This window comes from Drosophila gunungcola (assembly GCF_025200985.1).
Source record: "Drosophila gunungcola strain Sukarami chromosome 3L unlocalized genomic scaffold, Dgunungcola_SK_2 000005F, whole genome shotgun sequence".
Taxonomy (NCBI): domain Eukaryota; kingdom Metazoa; phylum Arthropoda; class Insecta; order Diptera; family Drosophilidae; genus Drosophila; species Drosophila gunungcola.
The window spans coordinates 2,773,873-2,800,305 of NW_026453180.1; the positions used below are offsets into that span (position 1 = coordinate 2,773,873).

The following is a 26,433-nucleotide window of genomic DNA, read 5'->3' on the forward strand; positions in this document are numbered from 1 at the left end:
ATGGGAAAACTACCATTCATCTACAGGCGACTACTGGAATTTATACCTTTCTATTTATACATACGTAACTATGTGTTTTTTTATATTATACAAAATTACCATACGTTTTTTAGGGCTACAAGGTACAAGGTATCTAAAAAAAGAAGTTCCTAGGTAAGGTAGCAGGTACACAATTTGTCAAGTATCTAGGTAAGGTAAATGGTAAAAAAATGGTTAAAAACACAGTTTATAATCCATTTTTTTTTTAATTTTATTATCAATAAGGTCAGTTTGTTCTTTACCAAGTTGTAGATGAATTTTGATTTTTATTTGTGTATACGATTAAGTCTGCTTATAAAAAACTTGTAAAAGGAAACATCTTATCTCTTCTTCAAGTTGCAGTGAAATTATGCTTTTTTTATTAGCATATTTGCGAAAATAACACAAAATTTAATTTAGTGGTGTCAAGTTAATTTGAAAACAAAAATAAATTTAAAAACATTAATACCTAAGTACCTAAATAGATAAAAAAATGCTTTACCTTGGTAAGGTATATATACTAGGTACACCCCAGCACTGGCAACTACTTATAACTTATACCTTTCTTTATACTTCAAAATTGGAAAGACTGATCGTTTATAGTACAAATTAGTTAATGTAAATTGTTCGTTTTGCAAAGTTAGTTTAACACGTGTTCAAGATGCCGGCAATGGATTTGGACACCGCCCTGATGACCATAGGTAAGGGTAACGTGTGTCATTGAACGTGTGTACAACTTTGCCTCGATCTCCACCAGGTTATGGCTGTGGTCAGGTGATTGTCTTCGTCGTGAGCTTCTTCTTATACATGTACGCCGTTTCCGAGTCCATGTGTGTGTCCTACGTGGTGGTGCTGACGTCTTGCGAGTTGGCCACCTCCAAGGAGGAGAAGACCCTCTTGGCCAGCTCCCTGCTGGGCGGCATGGTTGCGTCCGGACTGTTTATAGGCTTCCTGGCGGACGCTTACGGCCGTAAGTGTATTATCCGTTTGTCATTGCTGGGATCCCTGGGCTTCTCGACCCTTTCGGCTTTAATGCCGGAGATCTATTCGTTGTCGGTGATGCGGATGATCGTGGGAGTATTGTAGGTAGATTTGGTAGCCTTCATGGACCTATGTTAACCATGCCCAATATTGCCAACAGCCTCTCCGGCGTTGCTTCCTTGCAGGTGGGCTACCTAATTGAATTCCATGCACCCAAGTGGCGACCCATCGTGGTCGCCCTTTGCGGCCAATCCGTAAGCACCGCCCTCATCTTCTGCCCCCTGATGGCCATGGGCATACTGCACGACGACTTCAGCGTGACCATCAGCAGCGACTACGATATGCGCCCCTGGCGCTTCCTCATGATAGTCGTCCAGATACCCGGCTGGCTAGCTCTCCTCGGGATCAGTCTAGTGCCGGAAACGCCCTACTATTACATCTCTGTGAACCGCGAGGATAAGGCCATGCTTGCCATCCAATGGATATGCCGGATGAACCGCAAGAAGTGGGAGGACCTTGACATATCGGGTCTCTCTCCAGACACCCGAACCTCGGTTACCGAGGAGGGGGCCTTCTTGAAGAGAATGTGGTTCGACACCATGCGGCTTTTCCAGAGGCCTTACGTCGCCACCACTATCATGTGTCTGATGCTTATTTTTGGGCTGTTCTTCACGTGAGTAGTAATCAAACCACTCATGTTTTATTTAAATTATTATATTACTCGGTTAATATCTTTAACAATACTTGTATGGCTTTACAAATGTAACATTTGTTGTCATCACTTAGAATGGCGTGCATCCAGCCATCTGCTGGGAATTCAGATAGACTAACAAATGTCTTATTAATTCTTACGTAGCTCCATTGGCCTGGGCATCTGGTTTCCGGTTATCCGCAACATGGACAACTCGGGCAGCAACCGGCTGTGTCACCTCGTGCGACATAACCCAGTGTTTCAAAACCCAAAAGCTGTGGAAATCAACAGCACGTCGGCAGCGGAGCCTTACCAGTGTAACGACGTGATGACCAATTTGATCGATCCCATCTATTACGGCCTAGCCTACTTTGGATGCTATACCCTGTCCGCGGTTTTGGTCCGCTTTCTGATGCGGAAGTACGTCATTGCGTTGCACATCGGTGTAGCCTTTGTCCTGGGGCTCGGGCTAAATGGCCTCAGTCAGTCGACATTGGTGCTGATCTCCTTCACCGGCATGATGGTGATGCCGGGTGTCCTGATCCCACTGGCCTCCTCTGTGCTGATTGACGCCCTACCCATCCATCTGCGAGGCAAGGCCCTGTGTCTGGTCCGCTCCTTGGCGCGATTGGGAGCCGTTGTGGGCAGCACCATAGTTGGACTGCTGATCAGGGTCTCCTGCGACCTCACCCTCAACATATTCAACGCCTATCTGGTGGGTAAGTAGCGAGCTAAACATCAAAGTTTAGGGTTCATCCTACTAAAGACACTTCTTCAGTTTGCTTCACTTTGGCCATCTTTCTACCTAAATAAATGCAGACTAATTTCGCGTTCCACATTCCTAACCAAATTTGTAAGTGATGCTGTAAAGCAGACATGCGATCGGCGAGGTAAGAAAAAGTACTTCCCTTTGACTTCTTTTAACCTTTGACCATCAGGTTTGTGAAAATAGTTATGTTAAACTACTCAAGTCTGGAACCTCTGACCATTAGAGTTATTGATACCCCTTTCAAGACTCTGCATTACGACTTACATGTGTTCTTGTATGAGATCTAATAAAGAGAATCTGTATTACCTTAATGGAGTTGATCATTGAAAATCTGGTGGTAGGAATAACCCGATATGTAATAATTCATTACATTACGGTAATTTCGAGTTTTCGCAGCAATCCATATTTATGTTTCATTTAAATTCATGTGTGTTCTCCGTATATCTTTTAATACAAATTTTCATTTTTTGGTAGCTTTCTAAGCAATTCGTATTTGTTTTTCAGTCGGCTAAATTTTATATTATTTTATATTTACACAAAAATGATTTTTAGCTACTGCCCACAAAGATGAATGACATAGATGAAGTGTTTAACAAGCTGGGTAAGTCCTGCGCCTAAGCGGATAATTCTGTTGCCTGATCTTTGTGGTCTGTGGTTCGCAGGTTTCGGCAAGATGCAGTACATTATTTTGTTGGCCTGCCTTATCATTCAAATGTGGATAAGCAACGAGCAACTGGGCTTTGGGGTAGTGATTGCCGGGGCCAGTTGTGAGCTGGACATCGTCAATCACCGAGTGGCCTGGCTGGTGTCCGGAAACTTTGGCTCCCAAATGATATCCTGCTATTTGTGGGGCGAAATATCGGATGAGTATGGAAGGCGGAAAGTGCTCGTATTGGCGGGCCTGACCGCGAACTTTTTGTCCTTGCTGTCGGCTTGCATGCCGGAGTTCTGGTCCTTTTGGGCCTTTCGAACTTTGGCGGGCTTTTTGTAAGTAGAGAGGACTAACCCTATACTTTTATCTTTTTTTTTTTATATTTAATTTTTTTTTTGTCATTGCTAAGTATCTCCGGTAATGTGGTTTGTATCATGACCTACTTGAGTGAGTTTACAAAGGTTTCCCTGCGCCCCAAGGTACAGAACATTATGAGCTATGCCATCGGTCTGAGTATGATATATGTGCCGTGTAAGAATCGATTCACTGCCCTCTTCAGATGTGCAGATTTCCCCTTTTCCTTAGCGCTGGCCGGTGTCCTGTTGCCGCTGAAAATGAAACCCATTCGTGGATGGCGCATCCTGCTCATTTGTAACCAGATCCCTGGCATCATCGGACTGTTCCTGATGGTTCTCCTGCCCGAGAGTCCCAAATACTACCTGTCGATTGGCAATCAGGAGAAGGCCATGAAGGTCATGGAGCAGGTCTGCCGGATGAACAGGGGCAAGGAGGTAACCCTGGCCAGTTTGGGAGTGGACTCGCTCACACAGCCTCGCCTGCGCGACTCGTAAGGATTTGATTTGATCCAGTTCCCATGATAATCTTATTTTAACCAGGCTAACGGCTACAGACCGTTGTCACGATACCAAGACTCTGATGACCAGGCATTTGAAGTTCATGTGCATTTTCTTCTACATCTTTTTCAGCCTGAGTGGAATGTGAGTTAAAGATTTTATTCAATTAACACTACTATTCTAATTTACTTTTCATTTTACAGAGGGTTTGCCTTGCCCACTTGGATGCTGCGAATCAGAGTTCTTGCTCATCAGGTGGAGGAGCAGAAGACGATTTGTAAACACATAAAAGACTTTCGTCCGCAAGAAGTTCTAGAGGTAGGTTTAGATGTTGCGGTCGGTATCGCTTTTACTCATTTCTCCTGACAGTGTGAACTGGGCTATGATAAAATGATTGCTCCAATTACCCATGGTTTCGTTGTGCTTGGGCTCTTCGTACTCACGAGCATTCTCTTGATTCGTCTCAAGCGTCGAGTGGTTATGGTCATTTATATCCTTATTTCCATTGCTGGATGCGTGTCCTTGAACTTTATGAATCATTCTGACCTGATACTGCTTGGGTTTTTCGCCCTAATCGATCCGCCCCTGTGTAGCCTCAGGTTGGCGAGTTCCCTGCTCATAGATCTCGTTCCCACTCACCTCAGGTAAAGTTCTATTATATCTTTTAATGTATATTGTTCCCTTAAAGTTTGGTTTTTCCAGGGGAAAGGCCTTTGCTCTTATCAGCATGATGGGACGTGGAGGCGTTCTAGTAACCAGTTTGTATGTGGGTTTAACCCTTTCGAAAATCTGCTATGTCACCTTCAATCTCCTCATTCTTGTACTAATAGGTAAGCAAATCCTTTTACTTAAATTTACTTTCTTCACAAAGGAAATCTCTATAGTTTGCGGCATTCTAGTACTCATTTTACCATCTGACTATAAAATCAGGAGTTTAATACAGCACAAGTAATGTAATACCTATATATGACTTTGTAAATAAAATAAACTTCTGCCTTTCTATAAGAAAAAAAACAACATTTAGGTTTATTTAGATATTTTATAACCTCTGGTTCACAAAACTTTTGGCAGACGTGATATGCATAATTATATGACAGATATGCTTCATTAAAACTTTTTGGCAAATGACAAGGTTCCCGGCAATGAGTTTTCCCCCATCGGCCTTGCCAATCAGTCAATCAATCATTCAATCAATTGGGCGCACAGCACGAAGTACAAATTTGATGGGGGAAAAGGATTATGGCGAAAGTTCAAATATTTTTCGTGCACCAGCCAAAAATAAAATAAACGTCAAATAAACTTGGCGACAGCTGCGTTGTATAGACTTTTATTTTTTTAAATATTTTTTTTTTGTGTGTGCTTGAGCCCAGCGGATATGAATGTGCGTAAAAGGCAAAACGGAAACGGAAGGCAAGGCAATCGCTAAGCGGCTTAATAATAACTGTCGAGCAAAGAAAATCGAATCGAAAGGAAGGGAAAACGAGAAAACATATTGGCAGAGACAGCCAACTTTTTGCTGAGCAAGGACAATAATAGGGACATCTACTTGGCAGTGGCAGCCAGGTTCCCCAGTGAGAATTGAGCTGTCAATTCCGCATACAGCATATATATATATATATATATATATATGGATAACACATATAAATATATATGTATATCCCTACCTATATGTGAAGAACTTTTTCCAGACGCTGCTTATTTTCATATTTAACGGCTTGTTTGTGGCTCTGGGAAATACGTATTTTAGCTTTGTTATGTTATCGCGTTTTTTTTGGGATTCTGACTCTGTGAGTTTTCATATTTCGCCTTTGCAAAGTTAATTTCAAGGCTGAGCTATTTCGACGGAGCGTTGAAGGGTTTATGAGGGCGGCGAACTGTTGCGAAAAGCCAACAGGTAATAAGAAGGTTTCCCCCTCTGAGCTTTGCATTTTAAACGCAAATTTGCTTGGCTTTTGTTCGCTGGCACATATATATTTTTTTGGCAACTTTTTTTTCTTTGTGAAAACAGCATCAATAAGCTTAAATAAGCCCCAGCCCAAGTTTTTCCCATGTTTCCTGGGACTCAACCTTCAGTGGATTATCAAGAATGTACGTGAGCCTGGCTGAGTGTGTAATGAGATTTCGGCTTTTTCGCAGCTCGCTAACATGCATGCGAGTACATTTTATACTATATATATTATATATACATGTATAGACGGATATGCTACTAAGTAATTGTGTGTAAAAGTGGGCGTTAATTAAGTGGCTTGCATGCAGCTACAGCTGGAATCAAGAATTCCAGGTGTATGACGCTAATTAAGGTAGAAAAAGAAGATGGCAAGCTTAAACCAAAATGCCAAACGCAACTCAATCTCAATCTCAATCTCAACTCAAGTTCATTTTGCATTCTTACCAGTGGTGAGTGATGTTTTTTTTTGGTGGTGTTTCTAGTGTGGTACATACTGTAGTCTTGCTTTAATGCATTTTACATTGCTTAAATACTTGCTGCTAAGCTCAATTTGCAGTTATTCGTATTCTGTATTTTTGGTTTCTTGTATAATTTACAAAGGTTTTTTTAGGTATTCGGTTTATAGTTTTTGGTTTTCTACCATTTGTGGCTTGCAGTGTGGTGTTTTTGGTTGGTGATTGGCCACTCGAGAGTGAGCCCTTTTCATTGGATTAAGCAAAACAGAATTACGAGTACTGACAGGTGCTGAGGGCTTTAAACAAGTGGTTTTAGTTAGTGCTTTATGCGTTAGTTTATTTGCTTTTGGCTTTAATTAATTTTAGTGTTTTGTCCAGTTTGTGTAGGGTGTGTCAAAGCTTTGATAATGCGACACCGATATTGTGGCTAATAGTGGGAAAGATATGGAAGAAGACATTAGAGAGATAGAGACAGTGGTAAATAGCATATAGTATGTGTAAGATGCAGTGTCAGATTAAATGGGTGTCCATATAGCATATAGCAGCAAGGCAGAGTTGAGGTTTTCGTGGGGATTTAAAGGAAATGCATAGAGACACAGGAATATAGCGTATAGAAAACAGAAGGCAGCAAGAGATCTCTTGCAGTGAGTGTTTTAGATCTCGGTTTGGTGGTAGACGAAATCATAACAATTGTAAATGTTTCATTTAACCAATCTCTGGTTTTCACCGAATTCTGCTCACATAACATAATTCCCATGAACATTGACCCTAATTGATCGTGATAGGTCAACAATAATGTCTGTTCAGTATAATATATATTATTAAGTCTTTTTTTAAACTCACATACCTTTGATCCTATTTTAGTGTATGTAAAAATGCATTTGATTTTTCGGAAGTCTTTTAAAACTTTTATGAAAATATGCTTGTAGTTTAAATGTTGAAATCTTTATAGTCTTCAAAATATTGTTTTTTTTTTGTATAATGTTCTTGGGAATTACGCCATGTCACTTTAATCTGCTTTTCCGAAGGACCAATCTTAAGCGTAAGTCCCCTGTACTCACGTCTCGATCCGATGCGCTTGTGCTGCTCGGTGCCCAGACTCATGGTGCGCCCCAGCTCGCCGCGGACAGCCTTCAAGGATTTCAAGATCTCATCCGGGTCGCGTCGAGCCACGGACGAACGGCGCCGGCCCACCAAGTAGGAGGTGGGCGGCGTGGCCATGGCGTCCTCCTCCAGCCGATTCTTCTCGGCATCCTGGAAGCTCGATCGACGCGAGCCCGGCAATGAGCGCGAGAAGTCCTTGCCCAGCTGGTAGACCTCCACCTCCATGGTTTCCGATTGCGAGGAGCCGCGTCGCGAGCCGGCTATATAGGCGTGATCCGGATGCAGCAGCGAAGTTCCATCTCCGATGGAGTCTACATCATCGGAGTTGGAGCGCTGCATGTTATAGTCGCGTCGCAGGAGTCGGGTCACATCGCCACTGGGTGCCCCAGCTCCGGCCGCAATGGAGCCCCGTGGCGAAACACTTGGCGACTTGCTTATGCTAATGCCACGCAGACCCTTCGTGTCCTCCAACCGACACCAGATGGCCTGGTCGTCGAGGAAGGCCTGCTGCAACTCAATGCTGCACTCGCCCAGGAAAATGGACTCCGTGTGGGGCACCAAGTCCCACAGCTGGATGTCTATGTAGCGATCCATCAAGGTGTCGGCCTTCACATGACCGAAGGTCAGCGTGGCGTTCCAAATCGGATTCTGCGTGGGTCGGCTGACCTCCGTTTGCTGCACGCTGCCATCACCGCTGAAAAGGGAAAACAAATTTAATCGTTTAATTATAAAGTCTATTATATTTATTTTTATTTTTGCCTTTAATATATTTCCTACAAGAGTTCACAAAAACCGGCTTTAAAATGACCACACAGGTACTTTTATTTCTTCTGTATGTGTGCTAACATGTTTAGAAAGTATAAGTATTAGTAATTTATTTTATAATGCTTAACACAAATAAAACGAAATGATTCTAAAGTTTATATGGCGCTTGAGCAGGAACCTTAATTATTTGAGTTTGTGGGTCAATATTTGTATATAAACATTTTCTCTTTTTGTTTTAAATTAAATTTTTTTATTGCTAATTTTTCTTGACTTTAAAATACTAAAGTTGTTCTTCTGAACAATAATTTGAATCGTATAAAGGTCTCTGTTTTTAGGCTCCTACTATGATTATTAAAACTTTTTTTTGTTTTATGGATAGTGAACATAAACCATGTTTAATAAATAAGGGTGTCATAATATTTATCGGGGATAAAATATGTTCCTTCTTACTTACCATTTGGGGAGAATGCGGACTTTGGCGTATGCCTCCGGCAAATTTCCATGTCCGTAGGCCTCGTCCCGCAGTGCCAGATCATCGCCGGCCATCAGGGAGACGACCAGCTCGTTGCGCTCCGCATGGTACCAGACCTGGATCTGGACCCTTCCGGTGACCAGCTTCTCGCGGGCAATTTGCTCCTGTGGCGATCAAAAATCTCGTTAGTTCACGGTTCACAACAGCTCGTGGTGCGAATGCCTGCCGCTATTTAATTCTTAACAATTGCTAAGAATATATATATCTATATATATTTATATTTAGTATATGTCTAGATTTATCAGCCTAGTGCCTAAACAAAAGCATTTTGTTAGCCTCGCCTATTTACAGTTGTTCGGTAGGCATGTTTTCTGCAAATATATTTCGCTTTTTTGTTGTGTTCTGAATGTGTGGCGTGGCGTGTGTGTGTGTACAATGTACATAACTGAACAACAAATTAAAGCAATCAAAACGTAAATAAAACTAATTAAACGAGTGAGAACGAAGGGATGGTGGCAGGGCGTAGTGGGTGGTAGACTCTAGAGCATGCCAGTTAAATTGCAACGCGTTCCCCTCGGGGAAAAACACAAAATACGAAATACGAAATGCGAAATACGAAACTGAAAAGCAGGCACACATAAATATAATGCAAATTATGATGCTCGCACACTGGAGCACATGTGCTTTCTATTTACAAAAGGCAAAACACACATGCACACATGCACCGAGATAAACAAAGAGGACCGCAAATGCAATCTGCTGGGGGCATTCTGTCTAGTGTTTTGTGTGCCCCAAAACGGAAGTCATTGCGGTGCAGTTGCGCATGAAGGTCCTGCGATTGTTGCCGTACTTGTGGCTGAAACTACCACTATGTTACTGATATACCATAGAAGTGCACGAAGAAAAAACCCCACCTGCGTTTAATTCCATTTGAAACTTACAACTTTACAACTTTCAATTTAATACCTAATCTCATGATTAATTTACACAAGGCTAAATACCCTATTACCAGTCAAGACCACATATTTTTAAACCAGTTCGAATGAAAATAAATTATAAAATAATACATAAACAATAACTATGAGTATGATAAATATTTATCACCTAATATTTGAATAAGTTTGAATGACAATAGTTTTAAACATAATATTTAAATGTATTTAAATGATAAATATTTATCACATTTTGTTCAACTATTTTAAATGACAATAGTTTATCATAAAATACAAATAGTATGATAAATATTTATTGTGTCTATTGTAAGCTTATCTCGCTTATTGTTATTCATTATTTAATATTCTACCACTTCACACTTTCTCCTAGCACTTAGACATCAAATTCTTTGAACTCGAGCAAAAGTATTCAACAGCTTGTTTTTCCAAACAATGTTGTGATAAGCTTTTTGAAAAGTACATTATTCCCATTAGGTGCGAATGATTTTAATTCCCCTTGGGTTTGGCTACTTTTTTTCCGTGTCCTAGTAGTTGGTAATAACATATTCATGGCGTGTTCATGCGCAGCAGCAGCAACAACACAGCCGAATTGACTTTCTCCTTTTACCGTTCGCCAATGGCGGATCTGCAGCGGAAGCCGCCATATTGCAATAACGTGTTGTGAGCGGAAATGGAGCCCACACACATACACACACACTCTTTCATACAAACATGCCAAAACTGTTGCTCGGTAACTTTTTTTTCTTTTTACGAGCGAAAAAGAAATATATTACATTATGCCGCACACTTTTCATCTGTGGAAATCGAATTCGTGTTGGGACTGCCTCATAAATGCGTGGGAAGGTGTGTTGTGGGGATGTTTATTTTTATCTACAGGTAAGCAGGCACATGTACTTGCGGGATTATTGGAGTTTATCAGAAGGCAGGCGCCGGCGATAAAAGCCTAAGCACTTGAAAACTTTTCAGTCCTTTGCCCGTCTTCGTCGATAATAATAATGACGAAAAAGGCTGAATTGCTTGGCAAAAGTTTTCTAATTTTCGACATTTGCCCGCTTTTTATGCCTCCCAGCTGTCAATTAAAGGGCGACAGCACCTGTTGCTGGCAAGACAAAAGTCACCGCCCACTTGACACCTGCCCCGTTTTGGTTTTGGTTTTTGGGTCTCGAAAGTTTTTCAACTTTTTCCCCGGTAGATACATAACTCAAAGTGACACAAAAGTTAGCCGCAAAAGTTGCGTATGAATAATAAATAAAGAGAGACATGCCAAGTAAATAGAAAAACACACATAGACAACTCTAGGTGGGCCACAAAAATATATACAAAAAATTAAACACTAATTATATATGCCATATGCTACATTTAACAGATATTTACAGGAGGAAACAAAGACAAGCTTCTATTGCTTTCAAATCGAATTGATTATGCTTTTAGAGAGCCATATGCATATGTTGTGGGTTAACAGATCAGATTGGATCAATCAATCAATCAGCACAGCTCAATCAATTTGATGACAGTCGTATTAATCTCGGTTCTTTGTTTTGGTTTTAATTTTGTACATATATTTAGCTTGTTTCGGTTTTATTCGGTTGTTGTTCTGGTTCGCCTCGCTTTTTTTGAGGTATCAGATTTGTTTTCTTTTGGTATTTTTCTGTTTATAGCCATAACTCGTGCCAGCTGGGGTTACATTGGTTGTACAGGAAATGAAAATTGAGTTCGTATACAATCAGCACATGTTGTTATTTATAGTAGGTAGTATTGTATATATTCGTAAGTGATTTTAGTTGTCGTTTTGAGGAGAAATGCTAATCGGTTTAAGATTCAAGATTCAAGATTCAAGATTCAAGAGCCACTAAATGCTAGTCAAACTTAGGCGTAGGCTTTATGCAAATTAGGCAAAATGCAAACAAATCAAAGTGATGTACTCAAGGAATCTAAGAGGAAATCAACTCAAATGGAATCGCAAATCAGGCAAACCCAAAAAATATACAACCGAAAAAGTAGTGTGTTGTTGTGTGCTTTTTTTTTTTTTTTGTACTGTGACCCTGGACAAAAGTGTATTTCCTGCTGGCAAAAAACCTGAGTAGATTGTCTCTATCTAAACACGAACATCAGGTACATTAGCGCACAATAAGCTTTGTTTCGACGGATATAAAAATGCAAACTAAAAGGATTCGTTTCGGAAAGTGTGTGTATTAATATGTATGGTACAGGGCTTCGCTTCGGAAGACAAACAAATACGACACTATATATGGTTCGCAGATATATATATTGTATATAGTTTTTTTTTACGGGAGAGCGGCATAATTAAAGAGTAGTTGGTTATTATGCAAAGCCAAACTGAACAGACAGATACAGATCCAAAACCAAACGAAACGAAGCGGTGGAATCGAGACGAAAGTGAAGGTAAACATTTGCTAAGCGAAAGCCAAACAAAAGCTCATAAATTGACAGAGAGTGAGAGGTGGAAGTGGAAATTGTGTACAGGGGACACAGCGTGGCGGCAGCAGGAAACCAGGAGAGAAAAACAGGTCGTATACGTAATAAATAAAATGGAACCAAGGCGAAAACAAACGCAAATTGTAATGCTGCATTACATAAAAAATAAAACAAAAAACAAGAGAAAGCGCACTTTACAATACATATTGACTGGTTGGAAGGGGGTCTTTACAAAAGTATCTTATAGAACCTAGCTATGTTACACTGGTATTTAATAATTATAAATAGTTTTTGTACTCTAAGGTTACTGGGTGCTAAAACTGTACAAAGGTTGGGGTCTGTATATTTATATATATTAAGGACTTGTCGCAGAAGTCACTAAGGTTTCGAAGCCATTTATAAAAGTGCCTAAAAGTATGCAACAATATATGGTTAAACCGGTATTTGTAACGTCATGCGACGTTCTTTATTTCACTGCATACTTTTAGACACCTTTCTGAATGATTTCAAAAGCGTAGTTACTTCTTTGGCACCCCCATTTACTGGGTTTTTCTGTACAGGGTACTTGTATTAGAGTTGCTTTGTTCATTTACCATTTGACTGATGGCTTCGGTTGGGTTGGGTGGCAAATCGGCAAATGGCGGATGGCTGATGGCTGAGTTCTGCGGATTTACGGATATGCGGGTCTGCTGCGAAAGGATATAAAGCAAGTCCAGGCAAGAAGAGAGATTCTCAATTGTTTGCACGCGGTGCGTTTTTGTTTTGCAGTTAAATAGAGAGACTTTATTTTTCACATTTCTTTTGTTAGCCGATTTTCATTTTTTTTTCAGATTTAGATTGTTAGGCTTCTAGCACATTTTGGTATGCTGGTATACGCATTAGTGACTATTAACTGGTTGTATATAGATATATATTTAAGTATCGTATAGCGAAGAGTTGTAAGTGTATACATATGGTTTGGTTTTCAAATCAATTTCTCAACCTCGAGCTGCGCGGTTAGTGCATGTATGTACTATAATCTTAAAAAATTTCATCAGTTTTGTTTATTTCACATTTCCACCTCACAGGGAGCTCCTTTTCAGGGACCTCCGCACCTGCCCAAGTGACTTTTGTAAAGGTTTTTTATATAAATTTAGTACATGTTTTACAGGTATTAGTTACAGTTAGAGTTACAGTTATAGTTACGTCTATGATTTCAAGTAGGTAGGTCTATACAAAGTGTCGTGATCGAAATCAATGTTAAGTTATCACCCATCTGACAGGAGTTACATAGCTACAAAGCATCTGTTGTTTAAGTGTTATAAGGTAAACGAGTAAATTCAGTTAGCTATTTGAAAATGATTCTCAAACTCATCCATCTGCTCGGATTTTAGCACTTCGTTATTGTGTTTCTTAAATATGTTTATATGTAGGTGGGCTTCCCCTTCACTTCCGTTTCCGTTTTCGTTTCCGTTTCCGCTTTCTCTGTCCAACTCACTTTCACTTACAGTTTCAGTTTCAGTTTCATTCTCAATTTCGATTTGACATTTACAAACACAGCTCTAACACTGACATATATAGTATGGAGAGAGTACGGGGTCTAAAAAGCGCACAACTCTCGGACTTTAGTCGTGTACCATACATATAGTATATAAGGTTTTTCGGGTACTTTGGCTTAAAAACACACTTAAACATTTCAACAACAAACTACTAATTTTTGTGTTTTTTCTTGTTTTTTTTTGGTTTGTCCAATTTGTTTAGTTTATCGATTTAGCTTACGATTACGCATATATATATATATATATACTATAAAGTCAATAACATTTAAAACACACACAAATTTTGTTAAACTCTGTTCGCTACAAATTTGCACTAGTAACATTTATAAAGATTTCGGTTTATCTATAAACTATATATTATAACTGGCCCAAGCTGAGCCTTTACATTTGTTCTTTTTTAGTTTAGTGATTCTCTGTAGGTCTTTTGTTCCTTTGTTATTATTGTATCGATTCGTAGAGCCTAGAGATGGGTTCTACACAAGCGGTTTGATTTGTTTCGGGGAGTAGCTCAAAATTCGTTTCTCAAATGGAAATATCATAGACACGAATGTTACGTTAAAACTTGTTTATATCTTAAAACCCTATTGTTGGTGCTTTTTTCTTACTGTGATCCCGGGGCAATTGGATTGCCCGCAAAGAAGAAGGTTTTAACCAAGGAAAAACAGACTTTTAGAAATGAAAAAGGGATACCATACGGACTGTATCGATATCCTTCACCTCCTTGAGCATCCACTCATCCTATCAATATATCGCTTAGTGGCTATTTAACCGTCTATATGGTATATATACGTTAGTTGGGCATGTTAGTAATATATTTTTGTTGTTTCTCGAAATCACTAAGTTCTACCAACACCGAAAAATAAATGAATGTAAGTACATCTGGTGGTTATATGACAAAGAATATAGCAATGAACACATTTATCCACTTCGCATGGTTAGTAATCATAATTTGTAGTGAAAATATCAAAGAAAATAAGATCGAAAAGAAATCATGAGGAAACACATAGAAATCAGGAAATATATATATATATATATTACTCAGTTAGCTACGGTAAATATCGGGTATGAATGTGTTACCAAAAACGAAAAGGTCAAAAGAAATCGTTGAATCAGTGACTAGAAAAGGTGAGTTTTATACGAGTAGGTATATTTATATATAAATATATTTATATATAGTATATAGCATGGAAGCTGCAATCAAGTACGAAGGTTCAATTCAATTCATTTCGTGAGCACTTTGTGAAAGCTGAAATCGTGTGGAAAACTGCTGCAAATGCTTAAGCTGCATTTAATAGCTACTTTATATATATATTGTATATAGTATGCATTTGGTATTCAGTTTTTGGTTTTGGTTTTGATTTTGGTTTTTTGGTTTGGTTGGGTTTGGCTTGCTGCTGCACATATAGCTCGGTGTGTTCTCATTTAGGCGGTAGTAGGTAGTATCTTTAAATCAATATATAGTATGTTCATTTCCTCTGCTGCTGCTGATGCAGCTTAGGTTCTCTTACTCATGAATGAATAAAACGAAATAGTTTTATACCGGAGTTTTTGGTAATTTCCGTCTAGTTGGCGATGCTGGTGATTTGTCTGTGGTGGTTTCGGGTTCTGTTTTTGCGTTATTTCGTTTTGGTCGCGAAAAGAAGTAACAGGAAAACGAGAGCAACAAATGAAAATTATGTGAATGTCATAGCTGTTTACTTACAGGGTATATAGGTACATAGGTATGTATAGGTTATAGGGAACTTATAACATAGCTTACCCGCTATGAGGCCAAGTCCGACGGGACCGTCTCCGGATCGCCGAGGTCCGCTCTGACCACCGGCGTTTCCGGGCGGCAGGTTCTCGTCGAACAGATCGCACATTCGGAAGTCCGTGGCATGCTCCACCAAAAGCTCCACAATGTCCCCGGTTCGGTCCATGATGGAGCACACCTCTTCGAAACTCCGGTCGATCAGCGACATTCCGTTCCACTCGAGTATCTGCGGGTGACGTACATTGGGTAAGATTCCAAAACTAATATAATAAGCAGTGTCTCAAAGTATTGTCAGTCTAATAAAAATCTATGTTTCTATAAGCTTAAACTCTACAATATGTGCCAATAAATTAAATAAAATATATTATTAAAAAATATTATTGCCTTAAATGTAAATGAATTTTAATACAGTTCTCCTTTAACTCCAATGTAAATAATATTTTTTTGTCGAAAGCTTATGCATGTATCTGTAAGTATTGCGAATAAAATGTGTTATTTAAAATAATAAACTCTCCCTACATTATTACTTCAAATTATTGTTTTTTCTTAACGAGTGTGTAAATTTGTATAAAAGTTATGTAAAAGTGTTTGAACAAAGTACTTAGCCCAGGTACAAAATGAAAATCAATCTTTAAACTTGGTTTTCAGTGAATTTTGCTTCTAATAGTTTTATTTAGACAGGTGTTATATTGTCGATCTAAAAAATGTATTTTTTTTTGAAAATAAAACTGAAATATAAATGTGTATGCAATATGACTTGTTGCAGTGTATTGCCAATGTGCCGTGCCGAAAATCATCAATCATGTGCTATTAATTCAGGGCTGACATCTGTCCGAGTGTGCACTGCGGTTGGCCGCACTTCAGCACCCTTTGAGCCACTACCAATCAAGTCAGTGGACTGGCCCAAACACCACCCATTAATAGCCACACCCACACCCACACCCACACCCACATCAAAACCCAAACCACACTCACCTTGTCGCCCTGCTGCAGGCCGTTCTTCTCGGCCGCTCCTCCTGGAACGGTCCACACAACGTAGGCAAACAGACGGCCATCGGCTCCCGTTTTTCCGCCGACGACGCGCATCCCAAAGCCACGTGCTGCCGGAGTAGACAATGTCAGATTTAATAAGAGCCAGCCAGCGCACATAGTCGAATAATCAATAGTGAGGATATAAGGCTCTTGAACTGGACCAAAAATCGGCGACTGCGACTAGGCACGTACTAACAGATACAGATACAAATTTCGGGCATGTGGCAACAATTTGCGTTGATTTCATTTGCACTTTGCAGTGTCAGTGCCACAAGTCACAAACGAAAACCAACATTGCGTATACGCCATGTCGCCCGCCCTGTTTGTGTTTGTGTCTGCTAAGTTCTCTTTTTTATTCTACTTTTTTGCCAAGTCAGCGATTTTTTTTTTTGTGGATTTTCCAGTATTTTTCTTTCGCCCAAATTTGACATAAATTTATTTCTCCAACATAAACTTGACCCCCAGGACATTTATAACAATTTAAGTGGCAAAGTGCTTTAAAGCAGACTTCTTACTTGGCTTAAAAAAATATTTAGACAGTTTTACAGCACACTGATACTTTGTTTCCTTTATTTGGTAAAACCGATTACATTTATATCTTGAGTAAAAAAAACACTACTAATGAAAATATTGAACTTATTATTGCAATTTTGAAAAATTTTAGTGGCGAAGTGTTTTAGACAGTTTTACTTGTTGTAACCGATTACATTTTTGTTTAGTAAAATTATTTTAACAAACAGAATTCTTCAGTTTGCAAGCTGGTTTTAAAGTGAGAGATTTCGCTTGCAGCGTGAAAACAATTTAATTAATTAAATTGCAATTTTGGGGGGCTGCAGTTCGGTTTCAGGTACTTATCATTTGGCCCAGAAAACTAATTTCAACAATTTGTGCACCGAAAACTTGGGAAAGCGGATTTCCGCCGCCGTAGGACGGGCATTGCAGACAATGGCCAGGAAAGTTAACCAGCCACCGGGGTAGCAATGACAATGAAATTGTGTCTCCAAGGTGAGCTCTCTCCAGGGATCCAAGTCTGTGTGTGAGTGGGACGAAGGACCAAGGACGAAGGACGAGGAGATCTGGATCCACCGGAAGGACAGCTTGGCAGGTCCAAGTTTTGCGCAGGAAATGGAGGCAAACTTGGCCAGTATGCAATAAAATGTTGCGCATCCGTCTGGGCTGTTGATTCAGGCGCATTGATACCCGATTAGGATAAGGCGACATTTTCCCATCCCATTTCCCATTTCCCGCTGTTTGTTGAGTGTGTTTTAATCAAAAGTTTTTCCCGACCCTCGCCTTAAGACTGCAATAAAAGCGATACAAATAAAACGCAAATCCTTTTGCTGACAGTAAGGAAAACGGCCAGATTATTCGATGACGCCACGGTTTTTGGATAAATCGCGATTGATGCACTCAAAAAAAGGTTTACCTAAAATCAATTAAGCCTAGAAAAACGTGAAAGCAAATACATTTTATTGTTGTTAATATACCTTTTAATAACAATAAAATTTATTTGCTTTTACATTTTTCTTGCCTAATTATTTTGTTTCTTTTTTTGTTTGTCTTAAAGTCTTTTTGTAGGTACTCTGAAACTCTTTACTGTTTGGGGAAAAAATTAAAAACTGGAATAATTTTAATTATTTTTAGTTAATCACAAAAGATGCAATTTCTATCGCCAAAAAATATCTATATATATTATGTAACAATTTAAATTTATATTTCAAAAAAATTTAAAATTTCAAAAAAATTCAACAAAAACAACAGAAAATGTATATGTCGCTCAAAATTCCGAAAACTAACATGTATTTTTCTGAAAAATGTAGAAAATTTCTTCTTGGTTTCTTAAATTTACAAACATTATATGTTTAGTTTAAGTTTTTGTCAAGTTTCAAAGATTTCTCTCAACTCTTTTATAAGTGCAGTCATTTGCCTTAAAGCCCGCACTTAACATAAAGTTGAGTGAAATTTTCGATTCGTTTTGGCCATAAAAATCATGAGTGGAGGTGAGGTCCTTGTTTTGGCCCTGCCCAAAGTCCAAAGTTCTTTGTCTCATTGTTGGTCCGCTGCCCAATGTCCGCCGGCCTTTTTTCGTTTTCCGTGCTTATTTGGCATTCTCGGGCGGGCCAGTCATTTTATGATACAATTTGTTTGCCGGATGGCCAACGATTTTTTATGTGGCCATCATTGGGATTTAATAAGCCGGGCTCACAGCCGCACACACAAAGGTGTGTTGTTTATGGCCAACAGTGGGTCGGGTATTCCAAGGGTTTATTCCAATTTTGGGGTGTCCGTTTCTTTTGTTGGCCAAGGGCCGTAAACATGCTGGCAAATTGAATCAACATTTGTATATATGTAGGTCATTACCGGCCCACAACTTTAAGTTTGAAAGCCTATACCCTTTAACTGGCTTAAGCCTATCAGAGACTAGAAAGATTTTCCTTTTTAAATGGAACCTTTTAAGTTCTGCCTTTAAAGTTTATTCCTGGAGATCCCTTGGAAAGTTTTTAATTTGTGCCATTTCCTTGCATCCTTTCTGACTGGCAAAAACATGCTCCACATCCTCGTAATGGCATTAAGTGAGCAAACTTTTAGCTGACACACATTGAACGACTTAATCGATGCACACCTGCCTGCATCCAGGCATCCTGACGTCCCAGGACACCTTTTTCCTGCTACATCCTTTTCCTGCTGGGGCAGGAGACTGGAAACTAGTCATGGAGTCATGAGCGACAGCGATTTAGTGGCTTCTATCAGCTGCCATAAAAATTGGCTCTTAATTAAACTAGCACAGCGAGAGACAGGCAAAGATAGTACACTTATGTCCTGGCTATCAGGTTTTCAGTGGGCTAAACTAATAAACAAAATCAAGACAAGGGGCATCCTTTGGCACGGACACGGACAAAAATGTCAGCTTTATTTGAAACAGAATCGTTATTATAATTTCGATCTTGTAAGTAAAAATGTGCGATGTAAAGGGTAACAACAACTATTTAGAGTTTATTCTTCATTTTTCTGCCTAAATTTGAAAAGGTAACAATATTAAATTGATAAAGAGTCCCAGAATTTGCAAACCATTTTTAATCTCTAATTTCACAGCTCATATCAATATGATCCTTTTGAACATTTATTCGTGCCAAACTAAGTGAAGAAAGGGAGGTTTTAAGACTGTTTTTAATGCCTATGACTTTAAACTTGGCTATACAAATACCTTCTTTATTTTTCTCTGTGTACCATAAAGGAACATGGCTCGATTTGAGAGAATTTTGAGGAGGAGAACTATGAAACGGCAGTCAAGCGAACAGTTTGATGTTATGGGGCCAAAGGAGGCGTGGCACATGGCCACCTGTAGCTCAGAAAACTAAGCACGCAATGCCAAAAACCCAAAGTTCGTGATTCGTGGCAATAAATGGATAGTGTGTGTGAGCGAAGCTCATGAGGCTGCATAAAATTTCATTAGGCGTGCTAGGACGCCATTTGGAACTACACCTGGACCTTTAAACACGATTAACAGTCGCTATCGGAACACTTAAAGCGATGCATAATTGAAGACTTTGCTGGAAGCCATTGAATTACATGAAGAGGGAGCCATCCAAAGCCTAATTAGCCATGCGAATTGCAGCTGCTAATTAAGCTCACCAGCGTGTTAATGTAGATGCACCTGCGAAAGTTAATGCAAAAAGTGTAGCCTGCTTCAGGGCGCAGAGTGGAGCAGCGCAGCAGTGCTCAAATTACAAGGCATAAACTCAGTCAATATATCAAGGCGAAATTGCAGCACAGCTGCCACAACCACAAGCAGTATTCTGGCATACTGTATACTGCGTATATGTGTGCGCAGTCCTGGCAGTCTTGCCACCAGGATAAGGATACGGATGGAGGTGTACAACAAATACCGGCAAGGAAATGGTTTTGCACATTAAAATTCCACTTGCTTCGCTGCATATCAAATATGCCGGGCTTAAGCAGGCACATGGATATATAGACAAGGCCCTCGAGAGAGGGTTTTAACTCCAGATATCACAGACACAGTTGAGGGCCAAAAAATAGTACTAGATCGAAATAAAAATCTCAAAAAAAAAATTAAAATTCTAAGGCACAAGACAATTTTTTCTCTTAATTTACCTTTTGCTATATTACCCATAGATAAAATAGCTAAACAAAATTTAAATATATTTTTGTTTTTTAGAAAAAAATGAAATGTTTAAAATTTCCATCTTAATATAAAAAAATAATTATTTATTTTTCATCTAGACATTGGTTAGGAATAAAAAAAAGCTTTATGGGTTTTCAAATTAAAAAACAATTTTTTCAATTAAATTTTTTTCACAAATATTTTACAAAATAATTGTTATTTGAAGTGTGCATTTTAATTTTCTTATTATTTTTGTGTTGTCAAATTCTTGAAAATATAAAATTTTCTTTGGCTTTTGAACTATTTTTTGTTGACGTTTCCTTAAACTATTAAATTAACCTCAGCTGTATAGCCTAGCATGGCCACCCACATTCCGCTGCAGCTGCTTGTGCGTATTTGTTGGGTATTGACATTTTTTCATGATATGCAAATTGAAATTTTATATTAGCAAGCGCACGTCGCACAGGTGACTAACCGATGGGAAAAAGGGGAAAAAACTGTGTGTACGGCTTGTTATTTTGATTGGTATTATAGGCGCTCGTTATGAGCTCTCCACAAGATCCCACTAAATGCCACGTACTCCAAGGAAATTATGAGTGGTTTGTGGAGTGCCGTTTCTTCACAGCTATGAAGATTTTTTTTATTTAATTTTATTTTATTTAATTTTAAATCATCTCTGAGCTGTGGAGTTTCCAGGAACTCTTCATTGTACGAAATTCATAAAGTAAAATTTTATTGACAGTTCTGGGAATACTTAAATATTGCAAGGCAAAAAATATTAACAAATAGGTTTTTTTATATATTTGTTTATTGAACATTAAGAAATAATAAGTCAGAATTTTTGTGTGTTTGGTTCTGGAAATATTCAACTAATGAAAGTAATATAAATCAGTAAAATCATTTCTGATTTATTTCATACACTTCGCAGTGCGTCAAATTTTAATTTTACAGAAAATATAAATAAATTTTTAATTAAAGATACTACTAAAACTCAATTCTCAGTAGATATTCTTACTTTAAAGCGGGAAATTCTTGACCAAACGTATTACTACCAAGAATTTGGCAATCCATTTTCACTTCCAACTGTTTTATTTGCGCAAAGTTTTCACTTGCAACTCACAGCTCAAATTTGCTACCTCCTCAACACTTTTTTGCCCCTGGTTTTCTGGTTACCAGTTCTCTGGCAGTCTTTTGAAATTCGAAATTTGGCTTTGCCCTGGTCGAGAGTGCATCTAAGTGTTGAACATTTCCCCCCCTTTTTGGCTAGTACAAATGGAAAATGGCCAACATCCTGGCCACTTTTTATTGCATTCGACTTGGATGTGTTCATGAAACTGGCCAAGAGAGCAGGCCATGCATGCATGAATATGCCAAACATTCGGGGGCATTATTATTTATGGCCAGCAAGGCATGAAGTTTTCCATTCCCTGCCCCATTTACATTTTTTTCTGCTTTGAATCCTAATGCCCACGTTACTTTTTCGTATTGATTTTTATGCTTCGAGTCCGCTGTCGATAATTAAAAATTCATTTGGCCTGGTATCCGGACTGACTGGCCCCTTGAGGTATGCAACAAAAATGCATATAATTAAAATACATCCACAGGAAGTGGGAAACAAAGCGAGGGAAAAAAAACCATACACACACACACTACCAAACGACATTGGCCAACAATGCCGAACAGCTAAATGTCCTTTGTGTGTGTGTGTGTGTGTGTGTATAGGGTGTCCTTGCTGCTGCACATGCACTGGAAAAAAAAACGTAAAAAGTCTATGAAACGACTCAATTTAAATATTTTTTGCTTTAATTTTTATCCATTGCGGTTACTAACAATTTACCCATTTTCATTTTATATTTTATATTCAGATTTTTATTTTTGCAACTTCATTACTAACCTAGCATTAAAATTGAAAACTCAATATATTGACATTAAAATCAAATAGAACACATTAAATATTTGTATTATAAAGCATTCAATTTTATAATTTTATATTTAATATTTATATATATGTATATATATTTATTTATTTGTACGGTTTTCTTTTTTTCAGTGTGGAAACTCCGAACTCGAAGCTCTCGCTGCCTTTATGTCGATAAAATCCGCTCAGTTGCTTAATCTGCTACCAGTCTGCTTCCGCTTTGGGTTTCATTAGGGTCCATGGGGACCCAACCACATTATCCCTGCCACGCCACCTTGCCCACAACCGTAGCCCCTGCACTTTGGCGTGGGGAATTAAGGTGTCCGCAACCGACTTCGTCGCAGGATGGAACCCGCTGCTCCCTCGAATTAGCATAACCAAACGTTGTAATGAGTACCTGTTTACTTGCCCATTTCCGGTGCTGTTCCAAGGGCAGGACATCAACCGAAGCCGGATGAAGCGGACAAGCAAACCGAACTCAATCCCATTCCCGCACAGAAAAAGTTAACTCTTTTAGTTTTTGTAGTTACAAATCAAAACTATGTACTACTGTTTGTAACATTAAAGTTTAGGCTAGCTTTTAAGCACTTTCCAAGACCCAAGCCATCTATTTATTTTTTTTTTTGTTTCGCCAACGATATATTTTAAAAATATCTGACAATTTTGTTTTTTAGTAACTTGACAAAGAAATATTGAAAATATTGCTGGTTCGGTTTTAAGACAATCGGGTAGAATTTATTATCTATTAGTTTTCTTCTCTTCTCTTTATGCTAAATCATTTAGGAATTAAGAGTAAACTGCACCAACACCAATAAAATAAGTAGGGAAAATTAATTGTTACTCATCTTATTTCATCAACATTGTTTCAAATCTTTGATGATAGTGTGAACCCATGTTTTTTGTATTTTAAGAAACCATCTGAATTTTCGCCAGTGCACAGTCCTACACACACACACACTCCCACACACACGCAATCTTAGGCACACATTAAGCTAAGCCCCGGGGCTTCAGGTCTTCGGTGCCTTGTGTCTTAGTTCCTAAGCCCCAAAACTCACTGCGGTGCGCCTTGTCCGTGGGATCCCGGCGCAGAATGATGCGCCGCTTAGATGCACAAATCGGCCCCGAATCCACGTCATGTATTACGATCCTTATGGCCTCGCCGTCCATTGATGTCTGTCGCCGTGGCGCCTCCAAATCCTCGAGATTTGGACCGGTGAACGAGGCCATGGGCGGCGGAATCGCGGAGGGCGGCACCGCCGGCAGAGCGCCTCGATTTTGCAGCATCGCTATGTCGGGGCTGTTAAGGGGGATATTAAAAGGTATGTTCATTAAAATAATATTACAAAATAATTTATAGGAATAGTTTGAAGTTACAGATCTGTGCCTGGAGATTAATAGATTTTGGGGTCAGTAAATGTATGTAAAACCAAACCATTTTTTTAAGTTTAAGGCATTGCGCAATGGACTGAAAAAATTCGAAAAAATTACTCATACGACACGTTGTGTCGCTAAAATACTTGCATACTATTTTGGACCACACAATTGTATATCGTTTCATTTTAATCATTTAGAAACGTGTTTGTATATTATTATCGTTGAAACATAAAAAAAATATATAAAAGTTATACTGGTAATATTTCTTTAGGCAAATAAAAATAAAATAATTCATTTTATTTTCAGTTCATTCGTATAACTTATAACATCAATCAGGTGCTTTTGCTTTATAAGACTAAAGTTAAACAAAAATTTCTATCAAAAACTTTTAAATGTAACACCACTTGAAGGTTACAAAGAAATTAAAAAAATTTTTTTTTTCTGGTAAATATTAAATTTCCCTAGAGCACTGAAGACTTTAACACCACTCAGCTTTATAAAACTACATTTTGTTCAAAAATATAAAAAATGTTTGTTTTACGGATTGAACCCTCTAAAAATGTAATCCCAATGGTTGTTTTTCAATTTTGGATATATATTCAGCATTTAAAACCTAAATTTCCGCTCTGCAGTATAAGCCCTTTAAAAAGTTAACACCACTTACAGCTGGGAGCCGCGTCGCCTCATCCGTCGGTCATCGTCGACGGTCAGCACGGGGCTCCCCTTGTCTGGCGATCCCGGCGAGTCGTCGTTCTGGATGTCCTCCGAGGGATGTGGCACCCGGAACGAGGGTCTCCGCGACCCGGGCAGCTGGATGGGCGGCATGATGCCGCCCTCGCCCGGCGACCTCTGCAGCTGGGTGGCAGTTGTGGCGCCTCCCTGTGTCAACCCGGGGGCAAACACATCATAGGCGGACTTCCTGTGGTTCAAAGGGTGAGTAAAAGTGCAGTGTTAAAAAAAACGCAGAAAATCACAGATTTTCATAAAGGCCCCATTTGAAGTACAATATATTTCACACTAGTCAAATATTTTAATAATAATAGATGATTTATTTAGCATACATTGTAATAAATACTTTGAGTTTATGTTTAAATTAAATATGAAAGAAAACATATTGAATTTAATATCCCGCTATTTATTTATACTATTCCATTTTTTGATCAGTGATGTTGGATCACCTCTTCGAAAAACCCCCCCTTACCTGCGCGGCATGGCCGGAATGCCGAGGCCCGCTCCATCCGCCCCCAGTCCCAGCGCCGGACCCCCGCCGCCCATGCTGCCGCCCACGGGGCCGGTCTTCATGTCGTCATCATAGCTGTGCTGCCGGGCCACCCGCGACCCTCTTCGCGACTGCATCCGCGACAGGGGCGCCCCGAAGGGGGGCTGTCCGTCCGGACCTTCGCCCCTCGGCGGACTGTTGGAGCGACTGGGCGCCATGCTGCGGCCACCTTTCAGTTGCTGGAAAGGGCGTGTTAAATGGTTTTACGAAGTTGAACAACATGCTTTTCATATTAATTCAGGTTTTAATATACATTTACTTAGAGAACAACTAAAGCAAGCTAAAAACGAAGAAAAATTTCCTTAAACTAGTTTTTTAAGCATTGCTCCAAAAACTCTTTTTATTCCTGAAAAATCATTATCTTAGCACTCATACCTTTTTTTTACATTCACTCAATTTTAATATCAGAGCAAATCAAAAATATTTGTGTTATTTATATGTAAAAGAAAACAATAAAAATTAAATTGATTTATTTATGTAAATGGTAAACAATTACTTTCAAATTTGATCTTTACAAGAAATGTGCATTTTATACCACTACTTAAAAAGACACCGCATAGGTTTTAAATTAAAACTTTAACATTCAACAGTTGCTTTGGTATTTTTTGCTAGTCAAAAGTTTTGTCAATTCAAAGAATGTGTTGGTGCTGATTTTAAATTAAGTCCAAAGCTCAAATTTATTATTCTAGAAAATTCAATAACAATAATACCTATACAATTAACTAATCTGAACCTATTTTTGAAAAGTATATATATAAAACTCTTTTATGGTATATGGAAAAGAAAAAAGCTAATTTTATTATAAATATTTTATATATGGCTTACCCTTTCCAACTCCTTGAGCGAGGCTGGCGATACGTCCGAGTGGCGCCGCAGTTCAGGACTTCGCGGCGGGGCGAGGGCGGCTCCGTTGCTGGGCGCCAGCGTCTGCGTGCTGCTGCCCAATTTGGCGTCCGAGTGGCGCCGCTGCAGTGCCTCCAGCACCGGGACGTCCAGCATGGAGTCCGTCGAGTCCTGTGGAATGCACACCCGCGAGGCCATTTTCCTTCGGCAAACGCTGCAGCGCCACATGGTCTGTGGAAAGAAAAGGGACAAAAAAGAGGGAGGGGGTAAAAATCAATTGCCATTGCTGTGGCAACGCGGCATCAAGTATACGCAGCGTTAATTAAAATTTGCTGCTAAGCGCTGGAATCTATTTGCGGCCGCACACCGCTGTGTGTTGCTAATATTTATTAGGGGCCAGCGCGAATGCTCAAGAAAACCCATTTCGCTGGGCAGCGAAAATAAATATTAATTACTTTCAGAACAAAACTTT

The 26,433-nt window shown here is 39.2% G+C and overlaps 3 protein-coding genes across 9 annotated transcripts in view; 2 read left to right on the forward strand and 1 right to left on the reverse strand.

Annotated features, from left to right (window-relative positions):
- LOC128259070 (regulating synaptic membrane exocytosis protein 2) overlaps positions 1 to 26,433 on the reverse strand; it is a 77,385-nt gene that overhangs the window by 5,207 nt on the left and 45,745 nt on the right. For 4 of the 6 annotated variants that reach the window (XM_052991206.1, XM_052991202.1, XM_052991203.1 and 1 more), the window contains 9 exons: positions 25,944 to 26,192; positions 25,041 to 25,297; positions 24,504 to 24,758; positions 23,521 to 23,762; positions 16,365 to 16,489; positions 15,396 to 15,615; positions 15,177 to 15,241; positions 8,692 to 8,873; positions 7,430 to 8,166 (listed from right to left, as the gene is read on the reverse strand). In XM_052991206.1, the coding sequence (XP_052847166.1) occupies positions 7,430 to 8,166; positions 8,692 to 8,873; positions 15,177 to 15,241; positions 15,396 to 15,615; positions 16,365 to 16,489; positions 23,521 to 23,762; positions 24,504 to 24,758; positions 25,041 to 25,297; positions 25,944 to 26,192 (2,332 nt within the window). The other 2 variants (XR_008268013.1, XM_052991208.1) reach the window with 2 other exon arrangements.
- LOC128259076 (solute carrier family 22 member 1) lies at positions 588 to 2,739 on the forward strand. Its single transcript, XM_052991215.1, has 6 exons — positions 588 to 719; positions 776 to 1,100; positions 1,160 to 1,672; positions 1,856 to 2,409; positions 2,469 to 2,580; positions 2,629 to 2,739. The coding sequence occupies exons 1-5, from the start codon at positions 680 to 682 to the stop codon at positions 2,501 to 2,503; spliced, it is 1,467 nt and encodes a 488-aa protein (XP_052847175.1). The 5' UTR covers positions 588 to 679; the 3' UTR covers positions 2,504 to 2,580; positions 2,629 to 2,739.
- Positions 2,899 to 22,874, forward strand: LOC128259077 (synaptic vesicle 2-related protein). 2 transcript variants are annotated; one of them, XM_052991217.1, is made up of 9 exons: positions 2,899 to 3,060; positions 3,122 to 3,446; positions 3,521 to 3,642; positions 3,697 to 3,958; positions 4,008 to 4,109; positions 4,169 to 4,283; positions 4,335 to 4,609; positions 4,668 to 4,795; positions 22,598 to 22,874. In XM_052991217.1, exons 1-9 carry the CDS (start codon positions 3,027 to 3,029, stop codon positions 22,660 to 22,662), a joined length of 1,428 nt encoding a protein of 475 aa, XP_052847177.1. In that variant the 5' UTR covers positions 2,899 to 3,026; the 3' UTR covers positions 22,663 to 22,874. The 2 variants fall into 2 exon arrangements, with proteins under 2 accessions (XP_052847177.1, XP_052847176.1); XM_052991216.1 differs by lacking the exon at positions 22,598 to 22,874 and adding an exon at positions 4,850 to 4,977.

Excerpts from the sequence above, each read along its gene's own strand:
- LOC128259076 (XM_052991215.1), top strand. The coding sequence starts at position 680 with ATGCCGGCAATGGATTTGGACACCGCCCTGATGACCATAG. Across the intron at positions 720-775 it reads CACCGCCCTGATGACCATAG|GTTATGGCTGTGGTCAGGTG; the intron begins GTAAGGGTAACG and ends GATCTCCACCAG. Across the intron at positions 1,673-1,855 it reads ATTTTTGGGCTGTTCTTCAC|CTCCATTGGCCTGGGCATCT; the intron begins GTGAGTAGTAAT and ends ATTCTTACGTAG.
- LOC128259077 (XM_052991216.1), top strand. The coding sequence starts at position 3,027 with ATGAATGACATAGATGAAGTGTTTAACAAGCTGG. Across the intron at positions 3,447-3,520 it reads CGAACTTTGGCGGGCTTTTT|TATCTCCGGTAATGTGGTTT; the intron begins GTAAGTAGAGAG and ends GTCATTGCTAAG. Across the intron at positions 3,643-3,696 it reads GAGTATGATATATGTGCCGT|CGCTGGCCGGTGTCCTGTTG; the intron begins GTAAGAATCGAT and ends CCTTTTCCTTAG.